The sequence below is a fragment of the Hypanus sabinus genome, chromosome 10 (genome assembly GCF_030144855.1).
Source record: "Hypanus sabinus isolate sHypSab1 chromosome 10, sHypSab1.hap1, whole genome shotgun sequence".
Taxonomy (NCBI): domain Eukaryota; kingdom Metazoa; phylum Chordata; class Chondrichthyes; order Myliobatiformes; family Dasyatidae; genus Hypanus; species Hypanus sabinus.
This window is the reverse complement of record NC_082715.1, coordinates 36,493,916-36,519,192: the sequence shown is the minus strand read 5'-3', so window position 1 is coordinate 36,519,192 and position 25,277 is coordinate 36,493,916. Positions and strand designations below refer to the sequence as shown.

Sequence of the window (25,277 nt, the reverse complement as noted above, 5' to 3'; positions counted from 1 at the left end):
CAGGTGTGGTCTAACCAGAATTTTATAAAGCTGCACTATTACCTTGTTACTCTTGAACTCAGTCCTTGGACTAACAAAGGCAAACACTCAATATGCCTTCTTAACTACCCTGTCAACTTGGACCCAAAGATCAGTCTGTTCTTCCACACTGCTAAGAATCCTGCCATTCACCTTAGATAGTCAATAGAGCAAAACCTACTACATTGTTTAAAAAAAACAAATGTAATCTGCAGGTACTGTAATTCGGAATTAAAGCAATGATATTAAATCATCAAACTGAAGCATTCACTCCTTTTTTAGTTCCTCACTTTTTTTTTCTGACCTGCAAAGTATTTATTGCATTTTGTGTATTCATCCTATTTAGCCCATTCAGCCTGCCTTACTACCTCTGAAATAAATTTTTAATCGAGCCAGGGAACAACTCACTCATGCAGCTGAAGAGTGCATCTAGTGCTATTGACAAGACCTGTAACTCTGCAGAGAGGTGGAAGTAAAGAGGAAGGAGTGTTCTAACACACAGCTTGGGTTCTGTGCGCAGAAGTGGACTATTAAATTGCTTATGTTAATAAGAGTTCATGCCCTGAAAGAACATACAAGACTTTTAACTGATTTGGACAGTACTGGATTTTTCTGTGGATAATGGGTGAATCTCCACATTGCCCTTTTTTAGTTTTATGACAAAATCTGGAAAATGGAGAAGATAAAACAATTACTTTCCTTCCCTCTATCTTTTTTTTAAACCAACACCCAATTTATGTGCTGAATCTTGATTTGGTTGATAAACTCATTTTCACTCGTGCGTAGGCCTCTGTTAGTCTTGATAGACCATGGTTTTGCGCCTTGGGAAGTTTCCAGGTGCAAGCCTGGGCAAGGTTTTTTTTATGGAAGACTGGCAGTTGCTCAAGCTGCAAGTCTCCCCTCTCCACGCCACCGATGTTGTCCAAGGGAAGGGCATTAGGACACATACAGCTTGGCACTGGTGTCGTCCCAGAGCAATGTGTGGTTAAGTGCCTTGCTCAAGGACACAAACGTAGCCTCAGCCAAGGCTCGAACTAGCGACCTTCAGATTACTAGACGAACCACTTGGCCACATGCCAACTCGTAGTCTTGGGCAAATTTACCAATATTTCACAAATTTTAAAGGTTGTTTCTTAGCGGGAGTCTAATTTTGATTGCTGCACTTCTAACCAGTGGGGAGGTATGGGGATTGTAGATGAGTTACATTGCAGCAAATGCTGCACCATTATGGATGTGATACAAGTGAGGACCTTAATACAAGGGCAGGTTGTGTTTGATGATTTTACTGGTGTTCGTTGAGGATATGCTGAATGCAGTGGATGGAGGGCAACAGCTGGATGATGTATGCTTGGATTTCCAGAAGCATTTGATAAGGTGTCACATAAAAATATTATCCATTAGATATGGATGTTTGGATGTGATGCTAATATATTAGCACGGATAGAGTATTGGTTAACCAGTAGAAAGCAGAGTTGGGATAAATCAATGATAGCAGAATGCCACGGGGGTTGTGCTGAGGCATTAAAAATTAAAAATTGGAAAAATGGAGTGAGTGTAGTGTATCTAATTTTGCTGATGACATTAAATTGAGTGGAAAAGCAAGTTGTGCAGTGGATGCGCAGAGCCCATGGAAAGCTATAGAGAGGTTGAGAGAATGGGCAAGGGTCTTGAAGATGGATATTGATAAATACAAGGTCATCTACTTTGGAAGGAAAAATAGAAGGTCAAGTTATTATTTAAATAGTGAAATATTAAAGCATGCTGTTGTGCAGACCAGCTTGGGAGAGTGCTTATGGTATGAATTGCAAAAGGGTTAGTTTGTAGGTGCAGCAGGCTATCAAGAAGGCAAATGGAATGTTGGCTTTCATTTCTCGAAGGAAATGAAATTAAGGAGTTAAGAGCAGGGAGGTTACGCCGCAGCTCAGTGGAGCAATGAGGTGGCATAACAGCCAGCGTAATGCTTTCCAACACAAATGAACCGTTCAATTCTGCCACTGTTTGTACGGAGTTTGTACATTCTCCCCATGACCATGTGGGTTTCCTCTGGGTGCTCAGGTTTTTTTCCATATACCAAAGGTGTATAGGTTAGGGTTAGTAGGCTGTGAGCATGCTATCTTGATGATGGAAGCATGGTGACTCTTGCATGCTGTCCCCAGCACATCCTCGGACTGTGTTGGTAGTTACGGTAAATGACGCATAACACTGTATGTTTCGATGTTCCCATGTACGTGTGTCAAATAAATCTAATCTTTACAGATTCTACAGGGTACTGCTGAGACCACACCTAGAGTACTGCGCCAAGTTCTGGTCTTCTTACTTGAGGAAAGATATATTGGCTTTGGAGGCGATGCAGAGGAGGTTCATCAGATTGATTCCAGAGATGAAGGGGTTAGACTATGAGGAGAGTTCAAGTAACCTGGAACTATTCATACTAGAATTCAGAAGAATAGAAGGAAAACTTATGGAAAAATGTAAAATCAGAGAAGGGATACTTAAGATAGAGGTAGGAAAGTTGTTTCCACTGGAAGGGGACATAACCTCAAGATTCAAGGGAGTAGATTTGGGATGGAGATGAGGAGGAACTGCTTTTCCCAGACAGTAGCGAATCTGAGGAATTCACTAGATGCTGCCAAATTAAATATACTTAAGACACAGCTTTCTGTATCATAGTGGAATTAAGGGTTATGAAGAAAGGGCAGGTAGATGCCTTTGGACCAAATGATTTTTATCTTCTGTGGCATGGCAAAATACAGTAATGTATGTCACAGCAATGCTAAGTGGCAGGTCATTGTGAGATGGCATATGCCCTCTCCTATTTCTTGTGTTCTTATGTTTGGGGCAGCGTGGCAGTGTAACACTGTTGCAGCGCAAGTGACTGCTGATTGGGAATCAACTCACGCCGCTGTCTATAAGGAGTTTGTTCATTTCCCCCATGGTCAGCTTTCCCCCAGCTGCTCTGGTTGCCTCCCACATTCCAGGGACCTACAGCTAGCATCAGTGAGTGCATGCTATGCTGGTGCCGGAGGTGTGTGCCGACACTTGCCGGCTGCCCAGCACAATCCTTGCTGATTTGATTTGATGCAAGTGATGCAGTTCACTGGATGCATCGATGTGTGAGTGACAAATGAAGCTTCTCTTTAATTTTAATCTTTCATGCCCTAGCTGAAGATCTGAGGCTCCATAGTGGATATATGGCTATTACAATAAAGCCCACTCTGCTGTTTTTCACAAGGTTTATGAATGGGTGCCAGTCTTCTTTAATGGAGGATAAAAACCAGTCTGGTTCTTTGTCTATTACTTCTTTTCAATGCCATGATCTTCAAAGGATGGAGAACCATTTTTACTTAATCTATTAGGAAATGTGGATATTTATAGCATTTATTTTCTATGCATAATTCCCCTTGGACCAAATGATTTTTATCTTCTGTGGCATGGCAAAATACAGTAATGTATGTCACAGCTATGTTAAATGGGAGAAACAAACACAATGAAAGTCCAATACTAGTTTGACCAAACACACAGTCTTCAAAAGGCAACATGATATTATTTCTACCTGCCTCCCTCTGCCCAGTAGCCACCATTACTACTCTTGCGTTCATGTTCATTTTGGGGAGCAGGCCCTAGGTGGAAATACATTATATACTTTGAAGGGATATTTAACCATAATTTGCATGTGGCAGGATGCAATTATCAGTCACAGCTGCCAGCCTATGTTTGCTTTGGAGCAGAATTGTAACCACGTTTCTTAGAAGCAGAAATTTGGCAATATGCTTCCTTGATCTATTTACCTCTTCTGGCTGCCTGAAAATGGGTGGTGAACATGAAGAAAATCTGAGCTCATTAATGTCTGGATTGAACTGCCACGCAGCAGGACAAAAATCCTTCCAAAATTGAAGAATTTAAAATAAATTAATCTTGATGTAATCAAGATGCAAGTGAAATTGGATTTCCACTGGGGTTGGAGTAAAATCTTTTTTTTTAAAAAAAGGACATCTGAATAGATTGAGCTAAAGGTAATTTTCTAAATTGTTTTTCTTGTATGTATAAAATATCTGCCGGTTTTATTTTGATAAATGATTCAGAAGCCCTCTTATAATTTTCTAGTTGATTTTGACCTAAATACATATAATTTACTGTTCACTTTGGAATTTAGGAATTTTAGTTATTTATATTCCAAAAGATTAATAACAGGAAATGGAAAATCTTTAATCATATTGTTTGCATTAAGTATTTGCTGATTGGGTATAGTAAAGAGCTGTGTGCTATTTGTAACCGCAAAATAACATGCTACCATCACACCAGTGTGACATTTTCTTCCTCCACTATAGCTTATCTAAATGATATTAGTTATTAGCAGGTCATGAGGAGCATCTTTTAGCTGTGAACCTTTGCATCAACCCAAGAGTTGAGTGAGAAGGCGATGTTTGTTTGGGTTAACCTCCAGCCCAGATTGCAGTGTCTATTGCATGACCCAAAGTGCAGTTTTTTAAATAAATTGTTAGTATAAAAGTGTCATTGACTTCATCAAAACTTAAAAAAGAGAAGTTAGTATATTCTTGAAATGCAAGAAGAATGAAAAAGCAATGGAGAAAATATTTTATCATAATGCCATTTCTTTCCAATTTTCCTTGATAGTGACAAATGCATCGTCTCCCCAACAGGTTATTGATACCATTACTTTTACTTCTGTTTTAAATAGGCATGGGCTGTTTCTGGGGTGCTGAGAGAAAATTCTGGACTCAGCAGGGTGTCTATTCCACTCAAGTTGGATATGCTGGTGGATCATCGCCAAACCCAACTTATAAGGGGGTCTGCTCAGGTATATTTGAAATTTCCTATGTGTTTTCAGAATGATCAACATTTCAGATGTATTTAGAAACTCCTGTATGATTCAAACATATGCTAAGAGGATAGTGAAATATATATTTAAATTCAATGTATTACATAAAACTACATAAAACAATGGTTGCAAGTTGAAGATCTTATCGAAAGCTTTATATTTTGAGTCGTGAAGGTAATGCTAGCAGGCATTTTTAGAGATGGGAGATCACTGACGGAACATTTATTTTTGTTGTTTAGTAGTGGGAATTATGCGTGCCATTTGCTATATCTTTGCTCTTTACTAAATGGTGTCCCTTGGCAACATCCAAAAACAATGCATAATTTTCTATGCATAACTACACTAACCATGTTCAAGTCCACCCACTTCATCTGTGCTCAATCATCAGCAAAGTGGTGGATGGTGTTATTGACAGTGTCAACAGTCAACAGTCAGCACTTACTTTCCAATAACCTGTTCACCAATACTTAGTTTGGATTTCGTCTGGATGACTGTGCTTGAGACCGTATCACAGTCAAAGCACAGCACTAAGAGCAAAATTTCAGAGATGAGCTCCTTGACCATTGTGTGCATATGGATCAAGGAGACCTTGTGAAACTCAGCATCGAGGGAAAACACTGTATTTTCTTTCAGAAAGGTGGATGATCAGCTGTTCCAGCCCCAGGATGTGAACACAGAGGTTTCTCAGGATAAGCACAAATATTCAGGTACTTAATCAATGGTCTTATTGCCATTATATGGGTAGAACAAGTGATATTTTCTGATGGTTAGTTAATTCCGTTGCTAACTGTTCAACAAATGAAGTAGTCCAAGCCTGCTTGCAGGAAGACTTAGACAACATTCATGTGTGGGTTGATTTGTAGTGTGAATGTTACTTTCCATTAGATGGCAGGCAATAACCATCACAAACAAAAGGAAGCCTAACATCTGTCAACATCCTGGGGTCATCACTGGGCAGTTGCTAAAAATGGCATGCATAACAAAGTAGGTCACACATTGGGTATCCTATGATGAATGACTTGTTCCTGATCCTTACCACGCTCCACAAGGCACCAGACAGGAGTAGTACAAAATACTCTTTTCTTGACTGCAGCTCCAACAACACTTAAGAAGCTAAATACCGTCAAGGTCAGTGAATGCAAAGTGCTGGAGGATCTCAGCAGGGAGGCAGCACATACAGAGGGATGTAAACAGTTAACATTTTGGCCTGAGACCCTTCATCAGGATTGGAAAGGAAGAGGGCAGAAGCCAGAATGAAAGAGTGAGGGGAGGGGGAGGAGTATGTGTTGGCAGCTAATATGTGAATCCAGGTGAGGGGAAGGACTGAATAAAAGGAGTGATGTGAGAATTTGGGAGGTGATACGTGTAAGAGATAAAAGGCTGATAAAGGAAGCTGATAGACCATGAAAATAAAGGGAAAGATGTGGGGACCAGAAGGAGTAAAGTGATGGGCAGGGCAGAGGAAAGAGTAGGAGTAAAAGGGCAGTTGAGATAAAGAAAACTAAGGTTGGGGGAGGGGGGGAAACAGAGGGGAGTGGTTAGGAAGTTAGAGAAATCAATGTTCATGCTCTGAAGTTGGAGACTACCAAGACAGAATATGAGGTGTTGCTCCTCCAATCTCCATCTTGCCTCAACATGGACAGAAACGTCATTGTGGGAATGGGAATGGGAAGGGGAATTAACATGGCTGTGCATGGTAGATCCTGGCTGTGCATGGTATTTGACATAGTGATTTCCCCCATTCTGTGGGTCTCACTGATGTGGAGGAGAGAGCACCAGATGCATTAAATAACACTGATGTAAATTGCTGCCTCACCTGGGAGGACTGTTAAGGGCTATGTACAGTTGCAAAAAAAGTTTGTGAACCCTTTGCAATTACCTGTTTATTTTTGCATTAATTACTCATAAGATGTGGTCTGATCTTCATCTAAGTCACAATGTGGACATACATAATCTTCGTAAACTAATATAGTGTTGTACTTCCCATCAATACTGAGTGCACTATTTAAACAATTTTGAACAGTCTAGGTTCAAAAAAAGTATGTGAACCTCTGGGGTAATGCCTTCCATAAAAGCTATTTGAAGTAAGGTGTTCCAATCAATGAAATGAGATAGGAAGTGTGGGTTGTAGAGATACCCTGCCCTATAAAAAAAGACACACAATGTCAGGTTACTGACAGAGCCTGGTCTTCTCAAGAAAGATCTGTTTATGTGCACCATGCCTCGATCAAAACAAAACTTTCAGCAGACTTTAAAGGAAGCATTGTAGAGATGCATGATGCTGAATATACAATGTTGAAGGACGTGAAAGAGATCCTAAGGGTAACAGTGAAAGTCCTGCAGAAATCTCCAAGACTTGCTAGTCTCTGTTCATATGTTTAATATAAAGAAAAACACTGAGCAAGCATGATGTTCATGGATGGACACCACAGAGGAAACTACTGCTCTCCAAAAAATAACACCTTGGTGTTCCACAATGCTTCCTGGACAACACTGTGTAGACAGGTGAGAAAAAGATTTTGGCAGGAATGCACACCTCTATGTTTGGAAGGAAAAGGACACTGTACAGCAACACCAAACCTCATCCCAACTGTGAAGCATGGCAGAAGGAGCAACATGGTTTGAGGCTGCTTTGCTGCTTCAGGGCGAAATATTGAGGGAACAGAGAATTCAAAGTTATATCAAGACATTTTACAAGAGAATGTCAGGGTAGTGGTCCATCACCTGAAGCTTAATAGAAGTTGGATGATGCAACAAGACAATGATCTTGAAAAACAAGAGTAAATCAACAACAGAATGGTTTAAAAAGAAGAAAATTCATGTTTTGGAATGGCCAAGTCAGAGCCCAGACCTTAACCCAATTGAGATGCTGTGGCATGATCTGAAGAGGGCTGTTCATGCAAGGTAACCAGAAATATTGATGAACAGAAACAGCTTTGTATGGAGGAATGTTCTAAAATTCCTCCTTGCCATTGTGTAAGTCTGATCAGCAACTACAGGAAACATTTTGTGGAGATTATTGTTGCTAAAAGAGGTTCTACCAGTTATGAAATACAAGTCTTCACATATTTTTCCACCTGGACTGTGTTCAATAAAGACATGAAAATTACAATTGTGTGTTATTAGTTTAAGCAATTTGCATTTGTCTATCATTGTGACTTAGATGAAGATCAGAACACATTTTATGAGTTATTAATGTAGAAAAAACTGGTGATTGCAAAGGGTTCACAAACTTTTTCTTGCAACTGTAGTAAAGTTCTTTTAATACTGTATGCTCGATACTTTGCTGGTGCCAGACTTGCAGATTCTCTAAACTACCAGATGTTACTAAAGTTCAAAGTAAGTTTATTATTAAATTGCATATGTATATGTCACCATATACCTCTCTGAGATTCATTTCTTGTGGACATACTTAATAACCAATAACCACGATAGAATCCATGAAAGACTGCACCAACAGGGTAGACAACCAGTGTGCAAAAGACAGCAATCTGTGCAAATGCAAAAAGAAAGAAAAATAGAAATAATAAAAATAACTAATAAAGTAATAAATACTGAGAACAAAATGAAGAGTCCTTGAAAGTGAGTACATAGGTTGTGGAAATAGATCTGTGATGGGGCAAGTGAAGTTATCCCTTCTGGTTCAGGAGCTTGATGGTTGCTACATCAGATATTTCATTTACTCTTTCTTGAAATATTGCAAAATAGAATAATAAATTTTCTAGTGAAGCCTAAGTTGAAAGAGATTATGAGTAACAAGCCCCCAGTAAATATAAAGGAGTATGAGAAGCTGAAGCAGGTAAATTTTGCAGCAACACAGCTAACTGAGGCAGATGAGCTTAAACCGAATTCAGAAGCTGGGGCTGCAATTAGTGGTTGAAAGTGCAACAGATATTCATCTATTGAATCATCGGCAATCAATAACGCCTTTTAAAATGCATCAGTTAGAGCAGCTGCACCTGTCTATTTGCCGTATTTTTTTTCACTAGTGTTTCATGCCAAACTATCAAGATTTCCAAAAGTTGGATGGTAGATTATTGTAGTTTTACACCCTTCCACCACTCCAAGCATTATTAATTACCTTCTGTTTCAGCACATTGTGATGGAAGTGTGTCTCATTTGTAAAATGCTCTACAATCACTTGCTTGTGCTGCTATCAAGTTGCAGTGGCTGCTACCAAATAGGGCAAGCCCCTATGACACAAGGGGATTTCTCTTAGTATTTCCAGACAAGTTGCACACCACTGTTGGAGAGAGATTTCCATTTCTCCATTCCCTGGTCTGTATCCTAGTGTTCCTGATCAAAGAATCTTCTGGGAACTTTTTTTAGTAGAAGCACTATACTGGTTCAAGAAGACTCACCCCACCTTTAAAAGGCAATTGCTGCAAGTTGATCTCCCTGTTAATGGCCACATCCCAACAAAAGACTAAATAATAAAAATTCTTATTTCTTTAATTCTAAATAGCTGTACCATTTTGCTGTAAGGAAGAATCCAAACTGTAAATGAATAAACATTGTTTGATTTTTTAATATCTTTATTGAACAATAAAATGGGCAAAGGTAAAACTAGTGAAACATACAATAATCAGTATTCTCCCCTTGACATCAAAGCTGTTAAAAGGGTGGCCTCTTGCTGATAATTAAACCAAGTTATTAATGTTAGTATTGGGAATATTTGAATATTAGTTTAGCATCATTTTCCAAGTTGGACAGCAGAGTAATTGAGATTCTAAAAGGAGCAAATATGTTGCCTGAAAATCTATATCCAGAATATTAACATTCCAGCCTAGCAGTTTACTGAGCAACACACACAAAATGCTGGAGGAACTCAGCAGGCCAGGCAGCATCTATGGAAAAGAATACAGTGGATGTTTCAGGCTGAGACCCTGCATCTGATGAAAGGTCTTGGCCTGAAACGTCAACTGTTTACTCTTTTTCCATGGATGCTGCTGAGTTCCTCCAGCATTTTGTGTGTGTTGCTTGAGTTTCCAGCATCTGCAGATTCTCTCTTGTTAGTAGTTTACTGTTACGATTGCTCGCGGATTGGTCTGCTCTTAAGCTTAATATATTGTGTTGGGTTCTTTTGAAGCTATGTTTGCAGCCAATCACAGTTGGAGACCATAGAGGACTGGTTGGTTCATACTGCTATTCTACTGAGCAGAATGGAAATGCATGATGCTCGATAGTGATAGTAAAGTGGATGCAATTGGTAGTGATGGTGCTTAGGGGAGGGGTTGGAATACCAGAGAGCACTATTTCTTCTAAGCTGCGTGGGTGCGTAGCTGCACGGTAACTGAAACGCCTTTGCTGCCATGTTGCTGGAATCTTCTTTTATATAATAATATAATGTTGAAATTATGCTAATATAATTTGGAAATCTATATTAACATAATTGTGTAATACCCTGTAATTAATAAATGTACCACAATCTTTATTTTGAAAGATTTTAGAGCTTCAGTGTATTTACATTGTCAGTATTTCAGATTACAACATTGTTACAAAGTGTAATAATAAACACAGAATGGAAGTCAGTAGCTCATTGTTAATAAACCGCCTGCCGGCTGAATGCCAACACCATCTAGTCAAAACATTTTATTTTTCCCATTGTGCCTGTCAGTTGTTTTGACTGCCAGACATCATTTACTTGTGTTGTTAGTTATGGTTAGTTCTTTGATATGAAAAATATGAAAAATTTGATATGAAAAATTCTATATTCTGACTTTTTGGTAAGTAATCTTTCAAAAAAGCATAATCTACTAAGTTTTTAATTAAAAATTGTTTGAACAAGGTAAAAAATAGTTCATATAAAATTGCTTGCATGACTGTGGTTATATTATTAAAATTATATATTTTTGACTTACCGTGTAACATTTTCAAATGGTGGTAATTATTATTTTTAGTATTCTCAAATAATAATAATAATAATTACTTTACTATCCTAAGGATGTCAAAAAGAAAAGTAGAAGTGTTAAATACTTTGAAGAACAAAGCTTGTAGTAAACTTTTGTATTAAAACTTTTGATCCAGTATTGCAAAGAGCAAGTTATTGAATGTAAAAATCCAATCAGCAACTACTGCTTGAAGATTTTGACCAATCCACAATATCGAGTTGCATTAACTGTCCTTAACAATGTTTTAGAAGATCTGGCATCTCTTTATAAATTCCTTTAGAAAAGCTGTTTGATTACAATTGAAGCACTGCAGTATGCAAAAATAAAAAATAACAAGTTATAGTCACAGTTTTTTGGTGATATCATTTAATGGAGTGACAAAGTGAAAGATCAGACGTCGATACTGCGCCTATTATTCGAATCATTCAGTGTGTGTGTAATCACTTGGATAATAGATTTCCTGATGATGAGTTAAGTTAATGGCAAGCTTTTGACCCTGTTGTTACTGCAAACACAACACATTTTGAATTTGGGAAAGAGAATGCTGTACGACTGACAAAAAATACTCAGCTACTATTATGGACAACAACAAAAGTGTTGCCTCAAAACTATCACAAAATTACTGAGATTTCAAATTCGTCATTTCTGTGAAAGTTAAGACTGGTTCAATTTAGATATTCACGGATATGTTGAACTACATGCTTAGAAATGAAGGATCTGAAGATCTGTCAATTTGTGTTGATATCGTTGGAACGTTTCAAGCTTTTAGTGCTGACTGCGAACATGGATTCAGTCTTATAAATTCAATCATATGTAAATATAGAAACAGACAAGAAGTGGAACATTTGGATGATCTATTGAGAATTAATCTAGATGCAAAATTACTCTGGATAATGTTTATAGACAATGGATTTGTAATGAGGACAGACAAGTAAAAGTTTACAAAATGTGAAAGATGTTCTTTGTGCGATATTTTATACCCTTCAATTAATAAATAAAATCAAAAGTATGTAATTGTTCTTTTTTATTTCTAAATATTGATAGTATGTATATTATAAAAAACATTTAAAGTGCCAGCAGTTGTAAAAATAATTTAGAGGGAATGAGAGTGGAGAGGGCAGGGTGGTAGAAATGGTGAGAGGAAGAAATGTTCTGTTCTTTAACAATGATGTTTTAGATTTTGTTGAGCTTTGTTGAGCTTTTGGTTACCTTAATAGGTAACCAAAAAGAGATAGAAACCCTTGACTTGTTTAATGTAATTGCCAATCTCTACTATAGTTGATTTTCACAGATACTTAGCTATTACATTTTTAGGATGATTGTTTTATGCCTTAAGTATGTTTATTATTGTGAATTCTTTATAATGTGATTGCTGTCAGTATCACGTTATCTGCACACGTTTGAGAAGAAAATTAGCCAATCTTTTTATTGATAATGAACAAAATGTGCCTAATTAATAAATATTTGCTGTACAACATCTTGACTAATATCTGAAAGAGTAAGGCCATTTATATTGTAAAATCAATGACTGCACTATTTACTGAGTTCATTAATTTATATATATTTGATTTTTAACAATTGAACAACTGTTCAAATTTGTGAGATTAATCTATGAGTTCCTCTGGGTGATGACACTAAGTTGCTTCCTTTGCATAAATTGATTAATTATTTTGTTCACTTATTGATTATAGTTCAAAACCCAGGTATTGCTATTGACCCCGTGAACCTCAAAGGAGCAAAGCAAAGACAGTAATTTTCATGCCAGTGGACAAGTCCATGGTAAGAGGTCTTCATTTGGAAAGCCTCAAAGACACAAATCTGAAGGAGATCACAAGTTTGAACCAGATTTCATCTCACCAGCAGGGTTAAAGTTTCCTTGCATTGAGATCATATTGGGACTTCTTAAAATAATACTTAAGCTCTTCTTTCAGGGACTTTAGACTAGTTTTTTGGTGGATCCCATAAATTGCCACTCATGAATAGGGTATGCTTGGTCTGTTTAACTAACTTGTGCAGTCGAAACTTTAACGTTCCGACCGTGCAATTTTAAAGGGAATAGAGAGCAAGTTGCTTCAGTTTTTCATACTGAAGCAACTTGCTACCTCTTCCCTTCACCACCCTTTTTTCACTAACCATGGTGGCTATATTTGGAACAGGTGGAATCTCAGCTTCCAAATGGACCGTTTTCTTTCTCTTGGACAAATCTAGGATTGGCATTTCCATGACCATGCTCCCTTTCTGGCAGATTAGCTTCCTGTCAAGGGCAGAGTTGGAACAGGCCAGACAGCTGTAAGATCCTGGCTTCAAAGAGAATTACCAATGTCACTGCAGCAGAGATGGATACAAGCAAGGTGCAACTAGGAAAGAAAATATTAAGAACTAAAGGAGGGAAGAATGGAGGCTGAAAGGGTAAGTGATCAGGATTTCAGTGGTTTCATGGACAGGCATGTCAGTGGCCATAAATGTGAGTCAATTTTGGTGTGTTGTCTCTAGTGAAGATTCACTAACTGGTTCCAGGGATTGTGAGTTATGAGATTATTTATGTTAATCCTAGAGGCCTCAGCTTAAGTTGTAATCTTAAAGACGGCACCGTAAGCAACACTGCTGTCCTTCAATTTAGGATTGAAGTGTTTATATGAGCTGTTGGAGGTTCTGCCTTCTGACCTCAATTGAGATGGGGATGTGTCACATTGATAGGAAGGATCTATAGAGATGAAGGGGAAGAAGCTGTCCCTGAGTTGTTGAGTGTGTGCCTTAAGGCTTCTGCATCTCATACCCGATGGAAACAGTGAGAAAAAGACATGCCCAGGGTGCTGGAGGTCCTTAATAATGGACGCTGCCTTTCTGAGACACCACTCCCTGAAGATATCCTGGGTATTGTAGGCTACTACCCAAGATGGAGCTGACTAGATTTAGAACCCTCTGCAGCTTCTTTCAGACCTGTACAGTAGCCCCTCCATACCAGACGGTGATGCAGCCTGTCAGAATGCTCTCCACGGTACATCTATAGAAGTTTTTGAGCGTATTTGCTGACATGCCAAATCTCTTCAAACTCCTAATGAAGTAATCTCACTGTCTTGCCTTCTTTATAAGTACATCAATATAATTTCAAAGTTCTTGATTGTTTGAGAAGCTCTCTGGGGTATCCTGAGTAAGGCAAGATTTTGCTTTCTTTGGATGAAAATCCAATCAAAGCAGTCATTGAAGTACAGATCTGATAATACTGAGCCACAGTAACATTTTCCACATTCCAGGAGGGTAATAAGCAATCCCATGTAGAACCTTAAACATTGCAACTCAGGTACAGGCCATTTGGCCAAAATGGTGTGCTGAATCAGCTAAAAGCAAATCAAAAACACCCAAGCATTAATCCCTCCTACCCACACGATATCCATATCCCTCCATCTTCCTTATATCTATGTGCCTATCCAGACATCTTTCAAAAGCCTCTAATGTATTTACCTCCACCATCTCACGCAGTTCCTTCCAGTCAACCACGACTCTGAGTAAAAAAATCTTACCCCTCACATTCCCCTTGAACCTATCACCTTGCACCTATAATGCATGCCCTCTCTGGTATTAGACATTTCAATCCTGGGAAACAGATACTCTCTGCCATTCTGTCTATGCCTCTCATAATCACGCAAACCTCTCTCAGATCTCCCCTCAGCCTCTAACGCTCCAGAGAAAACAACCCAAGATTTTCCAACCTCTCATGATAGTACATGCCCTCTAAACCAGGCAGCATTTGAAATGGACTTCAATATCTCTAATTCTTTTGGTAATGTTTTACCAAATATGCAATTTGTTGCTTGCTAATTAGGAACCTTGCTGAAGGCAACTAAAAGAATTAATTAAAATCAGTAATGTAATTTATGATGTGTCATATACTTAAGAATTACACAGTATTTTAAGACTATCATTGCATTATTCAGTTGACATAAATCAGACCTATTGAATTTGTAATATAACTACATAAAAATGACTCCATCATTCTATACTGGTTTGTGGCTGTTTGGCTATAGATTAGTATTGTTCAGCTTCTGTGACATCAGTACAATTCATTTTCAAGAAGTTTAAGATTTTACACAAATCTATTTAGTTGGTCTGATTCTGTTTCTACAGTAACTGCAGTGTTCCTTTTGGTGGCATTGACTGCTTGCAGTCTTTCCTCATTGTGTTGAACTTCTTTTGTTTTGTCTGAGACAAAGCTTTTTCAGTTGTTTACATCAATTGCACAAGCTGTGCATCAGGATGTGCTTGAAATACCATTATAGGCTGCTTTGTGATTGTCAGTCATACAAGCTGCATTTGGTTATCTTGCCGGTTGTGCTCTGGAGGAATGATTGACATTGGCCTACAATTTTTCCACAATTTTAAATTGCAAGTGATTCTCATTTGGCCTGCATTATGGCTATAAATTGGTATCATTAAAGTTGTGCATCTTTATGATAGCAGACTAGAAAAAGAATTTTGGAATGCAGGGGTTGGATTTATTGACCTGAAATGTTAACTCTGTTTTTCTCTACCCTCATCTGGTGAGTATGTACAGTATATTCATATTTATTTGGTAGCTGACATTATTTATCGACGCAGGTGTTCTTCAACTGTCATAAAGCTAACTTCGTAACAGCAGTCACAATTTATGTTTCAGAAGACTCACTGCAGTTACATTTTGTAACTTTGGACAAGAATTAAAAAGTTGGTCTGTAACAGCATTCTCTCTCCATGTCAACACTCAAAAATTCTTTAGAAATAAGGGTACTCTGGGTGGAATTATTAAAGTACATCATATAAGGTTAGTCATTTGTTGCAAAGCAACATGTAGTGTTCGCTAAATGTTTGTTAACTGCTGCCTGTTTTAGTATTATGGAACGATTAAACACTTCCAGCAAGGTGAAAGTGTTATATTTTTAATTAGAATGTGTTTGTTTTGCAGTCCGTGTTCTAGGTATTGTCATGACAATTAAGGTGAAAATACACCATGTTGTCCCTTGAAGGCGTGTTGGATGTGGAGGAGAATCTGATTTTGGCTACACTTTTTCTTGCCCTTGATGTCTCTTGGGGAATTCTCATACTGAATTCTCAAACTTGGCATTCTCTTTTTCTCAGTAGATGTTTCATTGTTTGGAACTTAACCATATGACATGGGAGCAGAATTAGGCCATTCAGCCCATTGAGTCTGCTCCTCCATTTGAACATAGAAAATGGAAATTTACAGCATATTACAGGCCTTTCGGTCCACAATGTTGTGCCAACCATGTAACCTACTCTAGAGACTGCCTAGAATTTCCCTAGCGCGTAGCCCTCTATTTTTCTAAGCTCCATGGCCCTATCTGAGAGGGTCTTAAAAGACCCTATCGTATCTGCTTCCACCACCACTGCTGGCAGTGCATTCCACGCACCCACCATGCTCCGTGGGAAAAACCTACCCCTGACATCTCCTCGGTACCTATTTCCAAGCACCTTAAAACTATGCCCCCATGTATTAGCCATTTCTGCCCTGGGGAAAAAGTCACCTCTCATCCTCCATCACTCCAAGGAGAAAAGGCCAAGTTCACTCAATCTATTTTCATAAGGTATGCTCTCCAATCCAGGCAACATTCTTGTAAATCTCCTCTGCACTCTCTCTATAGTATCCACATCCTTCTTGTAGTGAGGTGATCAGTACTGAACACAGTACTCCAAGTGGGGTCTGACCAAGGTCTTATTTAGCTGTAACATTACCTCACGGCCCTTGAACTGAATCCCATGGTTGATGAAAGCCAACACACCATAGGCCTTCTTAACAACACTGTCAACCTGTGCAGCAGCTTTGAGTCTCCAATTGACACGGACCCAAAGTCTCTCAGATCCTCCAGACTGCCAAGAGTCTTACCATTTATATTATATTATGTCTTCAAATTGGACCTACTAAAATAAACCAATTCACATTTATCTGGGTTGAAGTCCATCTGACACTTCTCTCTCAACCCAGATCTGCATCCTAGATGTCCTGCTCTAACTTCTGACAACCCTCCAGATTATCCACAACACCCCCAACCTTTGTATCATCAGCAAACTTGCTAACCCACCCTTCTACTTCTTCATCCAGGTTATTTATAAAAATCACACAGAGGAGGGGTCCCAGAGCAGATCTCTTCGGAACACCACTGGTCACCTACCGATCTCCATGCAGAATACAAACCGTCTACAACCACCTTTTGCCTTCTGTGGGCAAGCCAGTTCTGGATCCATAAAGCAAGGTCTCCTCCTTAATTTCTGAAGGAGCCATGCATGAGGAATCTTATCAAATGCCTTACAGAAATCCATATACACTACATCCAATGCTCTACCGTCAAAGTATTTTGTTACATCCTCAAAGAATTCAATCAGGCTCGTTAGGCACGACCAGCCCTTGACAAAGCCATGCTGACTATCTCTAATCAGATTATGTCCTCTAAATACTCATAATCCTACCTCTCAGGATCTTCTCCAACATCTCACTGGTCTATCATTACCTGGGTTATCTCTACTGTTTTTTTTGAACAAGGGAACAACATTTGCAACCGTCCAATCCACTGGTACTTCTCTCATCCCTATTGATGATGCAAAGATCATCGCCAGAGGCTCAACAATCTCCTCCCTCTCTTCCCACAGTAGCCTGGGGTATATCTCAACCGGTCCTGGTGATTTATCTAACTTGATGCTTTTCAAAAACTCCAGCACATCCTCCTTCTTAATGTCTATATGCTCAGACGTTTCAGTCTGCTGTAAGTCATCCCCACAACTGCCCTGGTGAATACTGAAGCAAAGTTTGATTTGATCAAGGCTGATCTGTTTCTCTCTCCACCATATTCCTCTGCTTTCTCCTTGTAAACTTTCACGCTCTGACTTATCAAGAACCATCAGCCTCTGCCTTAAATATACCCAATGACTTGGTTTCCACAGCCACTGTGGCAATGAATTCCACAGATTTGCCACCCTCTGGCTAAAGAAATTCCTCTTTTCTATATTATATATGGAGTCCCTCTATTCTGAAGCTGTGCCGTCTGGTCCTAGACTCTCCCCACTATAGGAAACATCTTTGTATCCACTCTATCTCAACATATTGATTGGCTTCAATGAGAATCCCCCCCCCCCCCAATTCTTCTAAATTCCAGCAAGTACAGGCCCAGAGCCATCAAACACTCCTCATATGATGCCATTAATTCCCAGAGTCATTTTCATGAACCTCATTTGAACCCTCTCCAATGTCAGCAGATCCTTTCATAGATGAGCTGCCAACCACAGCTGACGAGCCCCATCTGCCCAAAGCAACTGGTTTTAAGGCACCAGTAACATGCCTTTGCCCCTTCTCCTGTGAGTAGAGACAGCACCGCTGGGCTTAGCTAAGCCACGTGTGAAAGCCAGGAGCTGGACTTGGTTGTCAGAGGCTATTTGAGGCACATGCCATTGGGAGCATTTAATAGGGAGTGGGAGCTTGTCCCCATTACCACCCCTGGCTATAGCAACCTTAAGGAACCAAAGTACTGGGTTTAGTTGTAACATGCTGAAGGGTTTCACTGCTGTGTAACACGCTGTAAGGTTTCACTGATAATGTAATGGTTTCTCTGTAGCAGCAATGTTTGGGTTATGACTAGAGATAGCAGGATTTGGAATGCTGTTGTTCTTTCTTGTGAGTCTGGAAGAGAGATTTTCGTGGTCTTTTGCTGGGGAGAGATGAAGAGAGAAGACGCGAATGGAGAGAGCTTGTAGACTGCTGGACGGGGTGGACTTGGAGTGAGGGTCCAAAGGGCAGCGACAATCTGAGGAGTTGATGGTGGAAATTGGCTTATCAGTGAGCTCCAACATTGCACAATAGACTGTTTGATAAGATTGGGCCCTTTTTCTTTTGTTTCTGTTTTCTTCAACAACCCTATAGTCAAAGTAAGAATTATAAAACTTAATCACGCAGCATCCACCCAAATGAGATTTCTTAAGTTTGGCCAGGCTGGGGGCCTATCACCCCTATATTTAGCTGCTAGCCGAAGCGAGAGTTACATAATAAAAGAGAATTCAATATGGGTACAAGTCTTGTGGATTCTGCAAAACTACAACCCAGGTCATAAATTTGCCATTGGTTACTACCAGTGTGAAATACAGGTTAGTTTTGAAGAACTAATTTGTCATAGACATCAATTCATCTAATGCAAAAGTTCTATCCATGTATTTGTTACCTTTGGATTGGTTTGCTCTGGTTGATGGTTTCTCATCTGCCACCTTTTGTAAACACGAGGTCACCCAAAATTAATTTGTACCAAATCCCACTGGCTGACTATCTCTGTGTTTGATGACCTTCTTGTTAAGTGATGTTCCGATTTTGAAATGCTGATTCACATTTTTAAATCTGTCTGTGACCTCAAAGTTCAAAATAAATTTATTTTTCAAGTAGATATATGTATGTCACCATACCATACCCTGAGATTCATTTTCTTGCAGGCATTCACAGTAGGGCAAAGACCTAAAATAAAATTGATGACAGCTACACACAAAGACTAACAAGCATGCAGCATGTTAAAGACAAATGGCACAAATGCAAATAAATGAAGAGCGAGTGAGCAAATAAATAACACAAAGTATACTGCAGATGCTGTGGTCAAATCAACACGCAGAAACAAGCTGGATGAACTCAGCAGGTCGGGCAGCATCTGTTAAAACGAGTCCTGACTAAGGGTCTCGGCCCGAAACGTTAACTGCTTGTTTCAACAGATGCTGCCTGACCTGCTGAGTTCCTCCAGCTTGTTTGTACATGTTGAAATAAATAAATAATATTGAGAACATGAATTGTAGAGTCCTTGAAGGTGAGTCTATGGGTTATGGAATCATGTTGAGTGAAGTTCAAGAGTCTGGTGGTTGAAGAGTAACAACTGCTCGTGGCCCTGGAGGTCTTGGGACCCAAGGCTCCTGTATTTCCTTCCGGATGGCAGAAGTAACTGGAGAGCATGGCCTAGATGATGGGGGTCCTGAACGATGCAGCTTTGTTGTGGGGGTGCTCCTTGCAGATGTACTCAGTGGTGGGGAGGGTTTTTCCAGTGATGGGCTGGGCAGTTCCCACTATTTCTTTTCAGCCTTTCTGTTCCTGAGCATTGGTACAAACACTCAGGTTATTCTCCACTGTGCACTATAGAAGTAGGTCAGAGTTTTAGATGACATATCAGAATCTGTGCAAACTTCTAAGAAAGTTGCGGTTCTACCATGCCTTCTTTGTAATGGCATTTACGTGCTAGTCCTGGGATAGAGCTTCTGAAATGATAATGTCAAAGAATTTAAAGTTATTGACCCTTTCCACCTTCTATCTTCTCATGAGGACAGGCTCATAGACCTTCGGTTTCCCTCTCCTGTGAACCAGCAACTCTCTAAACAACTTGCTAGTTTTGTTATTGTAAATAAAAAAATCAAAAATAAAAATCCCAAGTGAATTCTGGATTTCCACAGTCTCCCAGGATAATAACTTTGAAACATAAGTATTGGTCAGAGGATAAATGTGCTCCTAGAAATCTATATTCTTCAGCCCTTGGCCTTTCCCACTCACCTGGCTTAACCTATCGCCTTCTAGTTAGTCACCTTGCCCTCCCCCCACCTTTTATTTAACCTGACATCGTTCCTTTCTTTCTCAGTCCTGAAGAAGGGCCTTGACCCGAAACATTGACTATTTAGTCATTTCCATAGGTGTTGCCTGACCCGCTGAGTTCTTCCAGCATTTTGTGTGTGTTGCTTTAAAAAATAGTTTTTGTTTAATTTGACTAAAAATAATATTGCTGGACTACTTCTATGATTTGCTTATGACTTTCCGTAACATTTAGGTATTTGTTAAATTTAATCAACTAAATGTATTTTTTCAATTATGTTAATTACAAAGCTTCTTTTTCCATAATGTAACCAATCATCATCTCAACATATTATTTCAGTAAAACTATTAACAAGAGGTGTGTAATCAGAAAATGAATCGCATTCTACTTGACTCAAAATACTCTATATTTTAACACTGGGCAGATTAAAACTATTACTGTCTGCAATTAAAATCTACAACCCTGATCCAAATGCGACCTGCGGCCTTATGTCCTTCACTGGGCGTTCAGCTGTCAGTTATGGAGAAAATTAAACTCTTTACATAGATTAATCTGATTAAGTAGAGCTTTAATACATTGTGTTTCTTTCAGATATTAATTGTGGTTTCATCAGGGCTGACCATGCATATTAGCAAATTGTGGCAAAGTGCTTAATCGTTTGAGCACTGTTTGTGAGAAGATGTGTCAGATGATTATTTTGTTTAGAGTAGTTTATCAACAAGGATGCTGTGTTGCATATTCAGCAACAAGGGAAATGTCTAAAGAAAATCTGCACAAGGCACGGTCACTTTAACAGATCTTAAAAGGACTTCATTAATTATATTTCTGTCAGTATAAGAATGTAACTTTATTGTATGTGGGTGTGTGTCAGATGAGAGGATGATAGTGGTGTGGGAAAGGTTGTATCTTGTTGTATCTCAAATTTTATATTTGAGATATTCTCTTGCCCCGAAAAGAGGCGAAGTTGAGCCAATGAAGCTAATTCTCTGGGCTTTGAACATAAGAGCGTAGAACCGTACAGACCCCAAGATTGTAAGCAGTGTGATTCATCTTCAGAATGGTAATCACTTAATGTCTTATCCATGTTGTATGCATCTGACTTGGAAATGTACCAGTGTTGCAAGGTCTTAATCTTAGAAAGTTTTTTTTAAACCATGGCCCTTTGTTCTAGATTCAACAGCAGGAGAAACATTTTCTCCACATTTATCTTGTCAAGGTTCCCCAGGATCTTGTTTTTCAATCAAACCCTAATTCTCCTGAACTCCATTCAATACAAATCTAGCCTCCAGAACACAAAACGCTAGAAATACTCTTACCCTGTAGCACATGTCGTAACTGAAGCATAACCTACCTAAGCAACACACATAACCTACCTAATGTTGTATTCAATTTCTCCAGCAACAGTACTGACACTCTGTTAGTTGTCCCAGATTCATTCTGTACGTGCATTGTCTTTCATTAGGACCACTCAAGAGCTTAGTAGTCTCTTAATGGTTGGATAATTTTTCTTCTCTAGCAATCTTACATTTCTCAGTTTGCACTCATGTTTCTCACTTGCCAGATCTTTGTCCACTCACTTAACCTATCCCTCCTTACCCTCCTCACATTATACCTTCCTACCTCTATTTGCTTCATCAACCAAATTTTTGGTGCTTTCTTCGTAGTCCCTTGTATAGATTGTAAAATGTAGACACCCTGGCACCAATCTCTGCAAACACAATTCATTCTTGCCAACCATCTGTGCCTAATCTCTGTTCCCTGTTGGTCAGCCATTTATTCTATCCGCACTTATGTTTTACCTCCTGTACCTTGCACTTACTGCTTCAAAATATTCCAATGATTAAGTAAATGTTTATTTCTTTCTCAAAAATCATGCTGACTTTGCCTTGATTTTTACTCAATGCCCTGTTATTTAATAGCAAATAACATTTTTCAGTGATAGATGTACAGTTAACTAGCTTGTTGTTTTCTCTTTTCTGTCTCACTCCCAGTTTGAATAAAGATTTATCTACTTTTCCATTCTTACTGACCCTTCCATGAATATAGGGAATTTTGAAAAATTAAGATCAATCCATCAAATATCTCATTACAATTTCCCTGGTGATTTAATTTCTGTGAGTTCCTCTCTCCCCTCCAATTCTGGAATGTATCCTCTATAGTGAGGTCTGGTACAAAATAACTATTTTATCCATCTCCATTTCCTGTTTCCCACTTTTAATTTTCCATACTCACTTGTGAAAATGATAGAACTCATTCTGTTGATTCTGTCTTATAAATATCTATGAAAACTCTTACTACCTGTTGTTATATATCTGGTTAACCTTTATCTCATATTTATATTTTCCATCCAAACTGTGGCCCTATATCATATGTGAAAGTCTTGAGGGGTTGAGTTCAGAAGTCGTTTACATTAATTAGTTTACTGGATTGAATGGCTGATATGTACTTCTGGCCTGCAAAGGAGAGAAGTAATAGTTTTCTGTTTTGTGTAATTCCACTGTACCTCTTGGTATGACACTTAGACTATATGACAGGGAAACAGTGCAGAAGATTTAATATTTGCATAATCAAATATTATTCAGAACTTCTCCCATTATTTCTTCAGTTATGTGTATACTGAGGTATTTCTATTGCCCTTGTTTTGAAAGCTCTGTTGGTGTAATTCCTTTCTATTTTTGGATAAATCCTGTATGGAAGAAGGACTGTGAGATGATTATATGAATCTTGACTTTTACCTATTGTGAGACAAGCTGTTAGGTCAGTTGCCACAAATGTATCTATAAATCGTCTTTTCCTGAAGACAACATTCTGTTCAATATATGTACTCAATTTTTTCCAGGTTGCATTCTTGTAAATTGAAGATGAAAAATTTAGAGCCCAGTTCCGGGTGTGGAAAATGGGAGGGACTTGTGTACCAAGTGATACTATGAAAGTAACCTCCATTGTATCCAGACATCAGCATCTGAAAAATTTCCAACCAGCCATAGATACTAACCATCTTTAAGGGATCATATAATATTTGCCAACATCTCAATGTCCTATATCCGGAATATATGTTTCCTAAGAAGACTTTAGCACCAGATGGATGAACTGTGTTCAGTTTAATCCATACCTTAGATATACACTCACATACTTATGTAATAAGTTAAAGCAAAGAGTATTTCTGATCACACATGTTATAATCTGGATGCTGGGAACCATTAGTTTAAATCTGGTTTGTGGCAACAGAAGTCCGATTTGATACTCTGACTGCTAAATTTCCAGGTTTTTGCTTGCACTGTAGTTATTAGCCAACATTGAATGGTATCTTGATTGAATGTACAGGTCGACCTTCACTAATCCAGCTACCTGTAATCCAGTTCCTTCAATAATCCGGCACTAATTTAAGATTTTCCGCGCAACTGTAACTTCAAATTTTCCGGGCCACCGTACCAATCTGCTGTGCATTGTTTTGGTAGCGCTAGATCTGTTCCCGTGTTGGCATGCTCTTGTAAGCACAGACAGGTGATTCCTGCTTGTTTTCTTGCATTTATTAATATCATTTGCATGAGGCTCGGCCTCCCGGCACTCTCCCATCTCACCGACCAGCAGCAGGGGAGCTGGCGAGCGCTGGGTCGGTCCACCTTCTTGCCCACCTGCCATCAGTCGCGCATTGCCCTCCGGCGTCGCCCGACTGGCACTCCGTTCTCTTCTGCCTACGGCCTCATATCAGACATGGCGACCCGCTGAATTTAAGCATATTACTAAGCAGAGGAAAAGAAACTAACGGGGATTCCCTCAGTAACTGCGAGTGAAGAGGGAAGAGCCCAGTGCCAAATCCCCGGCTGCCTGACGGTCACGTGAAATGTGGCGTATAGAAAACCTCCTTTCTCTGACTTCTGCTTCTGCTCACCCAGATGTGCTGCCACCAACATCAACAGTTTTTGAAGAGGCTGTTGTTCCAGTTTCAGCACCAGCTCGTGATGCTTCTCTCATTTTTCAAGATGAAGATATAGATGGTCCTGGCAACCCCACACTTGCAGACATGAAACTTTGCCTGAAGGAATATTAAACATCTCACGCAGAAGTGCTCAAATGTTCTGTATAAGTTAATTCCAGTACATTTACCTGTACCCTTTATTTTATCTGTGCCTGTACAGTACAGGTGTTGCCCGTTTTCTGAACGTTCACTTTACGACACCTCGCTGTTACGAAAGACCTACATTAGTTAGCTGTTTTCGCTAACAGAAGGTGTTTTCACTGTTACGATAAAAGGCAGCATGCACCAGGCAGCCAAGCTCCTCCCCCGGAACTGCATTCTAGCCGCCATTGCTTAAACACGTGCCTGTGAGCGTCTGTGCTTTATGTCGATTTATTTTCACATCCATTAGCAAGATGAGTTCTAAGGTATCAGAAAAGCCTAAAAGAGTGTGTACACTAAGTGCTACACTTAGCGTAAAACTGAACATAATTAAGTGTTTCGATCATGTCAACGAAGTAAGGACAAGGTTAGTTTGGCTAAGGGTTTGTGGAAGTTGATGAAGATGATGTTGAAGAGGTTTTGGCATCCCATGGCCAAGAACTGACAGATGAAGAGATGATGAAGAGGAAAGGATAATAATTGAAGCCGAACGCAGTAGTGACTGGCCCGAAAGTGAAGTCGTCCAGGAACTGAATGTGAAGCAATTGCGTGAGATTTTCACTGCGATTGATAATGCTGCAATGATTGCAGAAAAGTATGACTTTAACTTTGAAAGGGTACGTAGGTTTAGGGCATATTTGCAGGATGGTTTGAGTGCTTACAAAGAACTGTGTGATAGAAAAATGCACAAGGCTAAGCAGTCAAGCACACTGTCGTTTTTCAAGCCTTCCACAGCAGACGACAAACCTCGACCTTCGACATCGAGGCAGACAGACAGAAGAAGATGACCTGCCTGCCCTGATGGAAACAGACAACGA

The 25,277-nt window shown here is 39.3% G+C and overlaps 1 protein-coding gene across 4 annotated transcripts in view; it reads left to right on the top strand.

Annotated features, from left to right (window-relative positions):
- Positions 1 to 25,277, top strand: part of msraa (methionine sulfoxide reductase Aa) — a 310,626-nt gene that overhangs the window by 124,167 nt on the left and 161,182 nt on the right. For 3 of the 4 annotated variants that reach the window (XM_059981668.1, XM_059981666.1, XM_059981665.1), the window contains one exon: positions 4,718 to 4,837. The exons of the other annotated variant lie outside the window; for it this stretch is intronic. In XM_059981668.1, coding sequence (XP_059837651.1) covers positions 4,718 to 4,837 — 120 coding nt within the window. The remainder of the gene's footprint in view (positions 1 to 4,717; positions 4,838 to 25,277) is intronic. 4 annotated transcript variants of the gene reach the window in all.